The sequence below is a fragment of the Solanum tuberosum genome, unplaced genomic scaffold, assembly GCF_000226075.1.
Source record: "Solanum tuberosum cultivar DM 1-3 516 R44 unplaced genomic scaffold, SolTub_3.0 scf00640, whole genome shotgun sequence".
NCBI classification, from domain to species: Eukaryota; Viridiplantae; Streptophyta; class Magnoliopsida; order Solanales; family Solanaceae; genus Solanum; species Solanum tuberosum.
The window spans coordinates 90,098-96,003 of record NW_006239562.1 but is presented as its reverse complement, the minus strand read 5'-3'; the positions used below and the strand labels follow the sequence as shown (position 1 = coordinate 96,003).

Here is a 5,906-nt window from a genome sequence, read left to right as displayed (position 1 = left end):
TTTAAAAATTGCGTAAAAATACTATAAATCATGATAATTGACAACATAAAATATTTCAAAAATGTTATATGTGGGTAGTCTTATTATGCCTTAAATAGCGTCAAAGAAAGTACATGTTTGTGATAAAAAAAAACTTATTCTTTTATCCACGCAAACAATCACTTTAAAAATTCCGTTATTAGCCCCAAAACATACCATTTATATTATTGGGTCCGTACATAGCACATGCAACATTATCTAGTATATATATATATATTATATTCTTATCCCCTATTAAATATGTCATAAGAAAAAATGACATTTGTCAAAAGCTCTTTACCTAAACATGTCCCCACAAGTTTTTAAAGCATATATGACTTTTTTTTTTTTTTTGTATTTTGTATATACACAACTAAATTTGACAAAGATGGATATCTGATGTTTAGTTGAAAATGCTTAAAATAAAATTAAAAATACAATATAAAATATACATGTGTCACTAGTTTGAACAACAATGTTGCTTTTTATCTCCTTCGAAATTTGAATACGAGATTTCATGATTCTTAATTCATGCTATTTTATCTTACTTTACACAATAAGTTACTGAGTTTGATTAATGTATATTTAAAATATATGGAATAATAAAACATATTATTTTTTTAAAATTTAAACGAGACATTTGTATTTTAAGATGTGTGCCCCTCTAAATTTTAAGCACTAATATTACATGTCTTAATATATCGTCGTTTTTTTAATACGAGAATCAGCCTTTACGCAATAAGTTACTAAGTTGGATTAATGCATTTCAGTTATGGAACAATAACATTTTATTTTTGAAAAATTTAAATGAGACATTTGTATTTTAAGGATATGTGCCCCTCTTTTGCTTAAAACCTAATCCATTCTAATTTTAACTTGTCATTATTGTTCTTCATAAATTAATAGGTATGTTGTGATTATAAAGTTGTTGTATTGTAAATTGTCCACATTTCCTAATTAAAAAGTCAAAATCATATAAAATAAAATGACATTAAAGAGAAAATAATGAAAGAGACTAAATCGAGCAGGACAGGACAGGGCAACACAAATTTTCAAACATGTCTAAAAAAGTGTCTGAGGTACCAAGTAGTGGCCCTATTACAACTTCATGAAGTCTAGTATTTACTAGGTATATAACCAAAACTTTTTTAAAAAAAATGACGATAAAAAAAAGATATTGATTGATGACATATTTGATTTTCTTGATCATACATGATTAATCACACGTTGAAGAAGTGATTTTGGAGAAATCAAGCTTTCTGTATAAACGACACCGTCTCGATGAATACCAATTTGAGGCCATAATCCAAATGGTCCTTTGGATGTCCTAAATACAGAATGACCATCCAATTTGCAGCAGAGTAGAAATTCACCATCCGCAAACCTATATTTTGGTATGATTGAATGAAAACGAGTCTCTTTTAGAGTAAAAATCTCGGTCCAAGATTCCTTTACACCGTAGTCTTTCATTATCCACAACTTAAAAATGCCGTCCATCTGCCATTGATAATGAGTACAATAAAAGCAAAGCATTCCTCCCAATACTGACACGCCATAATCAGAATTCATCCCTAACCTGTAGATTCTGAACGTTGGTGGCTCTGGCAACGATATTTCTCCAAACACCATATTATCTGAAGAAGAACTAAACGAAACAATACAAAGAACTCCCGAAAAACCAACCCAATGAAATGCTCCATTTAGAAATGCCAAAGGTTCCATATTGTGATCCTCATCAAATTTAGGCTCAATCTCCAACGTATATCCCGTGTTAGAAATTCTACTTGGATAGTTACGAATTTTTCTCCAGGAATCACTTTTTAACGCGAGAATTTCATAGGATGGTTGGAGATGGATATCATCTGAATAACCTTGGTCTAGCTTAAGGACCTTATAGTCATCACTAGTTGCATCATATCCTAATCCAAAAGTAGAGTACCTTGTTACAAATTCTGGATGAGGAAGTACTGTTGATTCTCTCATGGAAGGGTTCCACAACAGAAGTTGTTTATCATATCGATCAAAAATGCCAACAAGAACCAACCCATTACAAGAACCGTAAATGTGGCAATAGTGATCTGGTATACTGTTTGTAGGGCAATCGAGGTTTTGTATATCCTCAACAAGTTGAACAGTCGATAAGGAAGAAGAAGAAAAGAAGGTAACCTTATCCACTGCAACAAGAAGTTTTTGGGAATTTAAGTCATTCTTGTGATGTCTTTGATGCTTCATGTTGAAGTAAGGATCGGAGATTAATGTCTTCCAATTTTTTGAAACACATTTGAATCGGAGAAGAGGCAACAGGCAGAGGCGAATCTAGGATTTTTCGAACATGGGTGCACCAAGTAAAATGTATTGAAGTGAGAATTGATCCTTAATCCTCAAGGTCAAAACCTCAACATTTAACCATGTTGACCATTTAGACTTCTTGTAGTACGGGTGCAAGAATATAATATTATACAAAATCTTAAAAATATACATATAAAATATCTAATTTTACGAAGAGACCACGGGTGCGGGTGCCCTATTTTTTGGCAGTAAATTCGCCACTGTATGCTTGAACATGTATGTTGCCCATGTATCTCATGCTTTATTAGTACAAGAACTTTGGAAACATTATAATTAGTGTGATAAGTTGCACAAAAATTGAAGATTTGCATGTATTTATAAGAAGTTTTTGTCAAATGAGAGTAGTGTTTTGCAAAAGTTATATAGAAATTTGATCAATCTATGTCTTCCTTAAGATGGCTAGAAGATGAACATTGTGCGATAACTTGCATAGTAATTGAAGAGAAAATCTACAAGCTCAAAAACAGGGGTAACCTACTGAGAATGTCCATAAGTATTTCGTCTTGAAAGTCAATCCTCATGGCCTAAAAAGGACAAAACAAGTGTTTTAGACCTTGTGGAGATGAAAGACTATTTCCAAAAGCCCTAAACTCTCACGTTATAACTACTAATGCCTTGGAAAATCGTTTAAACATACCTTGGTAGATGAAGCTTTTCCACAAGAAACATGTGTGTGCTTCGTTTTCTTGTAGAGCCTTATCGATGTGTCACTTGATTCCTCCAAAGCCTCATTTTCTTCATCCAATACCTTCACCTAAGGTAAGAACACCATTTTTTTGAAAACTTTATTTCTAGCATGACAAGGAGACGAAAGGCTTGTCTCTATAAATCTATACTTACATCCTTTTCAGCTTTATTGAGTCCGTTCATCGACAAATGTTCATTAGTTTGCTTGACCTCAGCAACCAGAGCAATTAACTTTTGTGTCAATGGCCTCAATCTATCATGTTAAAAGGAAGTACTTAAGCGAAAATCAGACAAATTAACTATGAAAATTGGGTAAAAACAGAATCTAAACTCACTGTTTCCAGTTTTTTAACAATCTTTGGCAAACTTCTATACCACTATTTGCTTCCAGCAGAGCAAGTGCTTTCGTCGTTGATGCAGCATCATCTCTACCAACCAACGTTTCTAGGAAAGTGTCGAGCAGATTTGTTTCCACAGAGTCATCAATCTAGAGAATTTTCCAACATAATACAATGTATAACTAACATATTGACAGACACATTGACCATTCTGTTTTGAGATAATGGTCAAAAATGAAGTGCAGATAGGAAACTCGCAAAAATGTGTGGTTTTGCCCATTATTTCTTTCACTCTTGATCAACCAGTTAACTATGTTTCGCGCACAATACATACGAAAACCAACAACAGAACTACAGAAACTACTCACCTGATCATGATCAACGATATCAATATGATTTGTCTTATTTGATGGCGTCACAATACTTTCCCCTGAAATTATAAATTGTGGTTAGCCCCATATAGACAATGAAGTACAAAGCAGAGTCACGCCCTAGGCACCACCATTATTAAAAACACATACACAACAAAAAGAAACAGATACCTTCGCAGATTTGATTGAAAAGCTTTGCCTTTTGAATTATATCATGTTCTTCTTTACTAGAAACTCCAGCTCCTTCAAAGTCCCTATCCGTTCCTTCCTTGTCTCGTGGCTTAAGTGACAAAGGTTCCATCTTTTGCTTCATCCTCATGGGGCTTTTCAACCAAGTTTGAACGCCCTTTCTTACAGTTTCTTGGCTCCTGTCACTTAAGCTAACAATGCAATTAAAAAACTGTCACATTACTTAACAAAATGCTTAAGGTTACAAGTTCATATTGTCAACCCCTTTTGCCATTGCACTGGGAAGATTCAACAAGTTAATATACATGCAAAAAATTATTTCCCCCCCTATATACATAGTATAGTTTTACGACGAGGGGATTCAATTGAACCCCCTTGTGCCTCCTACCTCCGTGCTTCTGCCCTAATGGATTCAATTGAACCCCCTTGTGCCTCCTACCTCTGCGCCTCTGCCCTAATTGAATGGGGATTACAAGGTGCGTCTCTGCCCTAATTGAATGGGGATTACAAGATGGGGAATTGAACCCTCACCAACAAAGTAAAAGTTCAGATAGTCAATCAACTAAGCTACTAAAATTCCCCATATCTACCCGTCATTCAAATAGCCAATCAACTAAGCTACTAAAATTTCCCATAACTACCCGTTATTTTATTTTTTTGAGAAAGGTAACAATAACTACCCGTTATTCAGACAGCTAATCAACTAAGCTACTAAAATTCCCCATATCTACCCGTCATTCAAGATTTCCAACAAGAAAAAATTATTTATATGTACCCAAAGGAATCAAGCCCCAATACAATTTGGCCAATTAGAGGTTTCTTCACAACCCTAGACCAAGCAATTGCTTTGTTACTGAGTTTCCAAAATGCATATACAAAATTATCATCATCTAATAAAAACCCTAATCAACACAAGTACATCAATTTTCATAGAAAACACTACAAGAAAAGCAGATAAGTACCTTTTTTCAAACCAAGAAATTTCTTGCGCAGAGCAGCTTTTCTGGAAAAAAATATATCAAGAGAGTCACTCGGTTCAGTATGAAACAGTTTTAGTTTTTTTTTGTGGACTTCTATAATTAGGCGCGACATATGAAGTCATTTTTTAACGGGTTGAAATGGGTCGGATTGAAATAGGTTGAGGTAATGAATGGGCGGGTTGTTCATTACAATGTATTTAATATGATTTATATTGTATGTACTATTTGCACGGAACACACGTGCCCAAAAACAAGTAATACGAATTGTAGACCTAGAGTCGAATTCAAGATTTAAAGTTTATGGGTTTCTACATCGATTTCAAGTCATTATATGATAATATCTGGATTCATAGTTAAATATTTATAAATATATAGTGAATATTTTAATAGATTTATAGGACTTAAGCAAAAGCTAGTGAATTTTCGTGAACCCGAAGCTGGATCCTCCCTTTATTGTAACGTTGCATTATGTAATACTCGTGCACTATCTTTGTGTAACCATTTTTTGTCTTTTACATCTGTGAATCTTTGAACACGCTTTTTGTTATATATGCTCTATTTGTCTTAATTTATGTGTAGGTGTTGATTGGTCACAAATTTCAAAAGAGAAAAGGAAGGCTGTTGAAACTTTTAGTCTAAAATAAGTCAATGAAATTTTTGTGGCGATAAATCATCTCATTAAACATCCCACTATGAATTCTTATGGGATAATTACGCGGTTAAGCAAAGTTATACTACTTAATTACTCATCATAACTATAGTTTGCTATAATTACCACTCGCGACTAACATTATACATTAATTACATGGGCTGACCACATTTGTATATGTATAATTAGCCAGAATATACAAATACATATGTATAATATACAATTATCTAACCGATATACATATACAATTCACCTCTCTCCCACTCTCTGCCCTCTCTCGCTCGCCTCTCTTCTCCCTCTCCCAATCTCGCTCGCCTCTCTCCTC

The 5,906-nt window shown here is 33.9% G+C and overlaps 2 protein-coding genes across 2 annotated transcripts; both read right to left on the bottom strand.

Moving 5' to 3' along the window:
• Positions 1-1,224: 1,224 nt before the first annotated feature.
• On the bottom strand, positions 1,225-2,250 carry LOC107058772 (F-box protein CPR30-like). The gene has a single exon (XM_015304908.1). It carries the CDS (start codon positions 2,248-2,250, stop codon positions 1,225-1,227), a length of 1,026 nt encoding a protein of 341 aa, XP_015160394.1.
• A 566-nt stretch (positions 2,251-2,816) lies between these two features.
• Positions 2,817-4,970, bottom strand: LOC102594544 (uncharacterized). Its single transcript, XM_015304907.1, has 7 exons — positions 4,915-4,970; positions 3,935-4,143; positions 3,761-3,822; positions 3,390-3,541; positions 3,208-3,307; positions 3,005-3,121; positions 2,817-2,891 (listed from the first exon to the last, which is right to left on the bottom strand). Exons 2-7 carry the CDS (start codon positions 4,080-4,082, stop codon positions 2,817-2,819), a joined length of 654 nt encoding a protein of 217 aa, XP_015160393.1. The 5' UTR covers positions 4,083-4,143; positions 4,915-4,970.
• Positions 4,971-5,906: the final 936 nt, after the last annotated feature.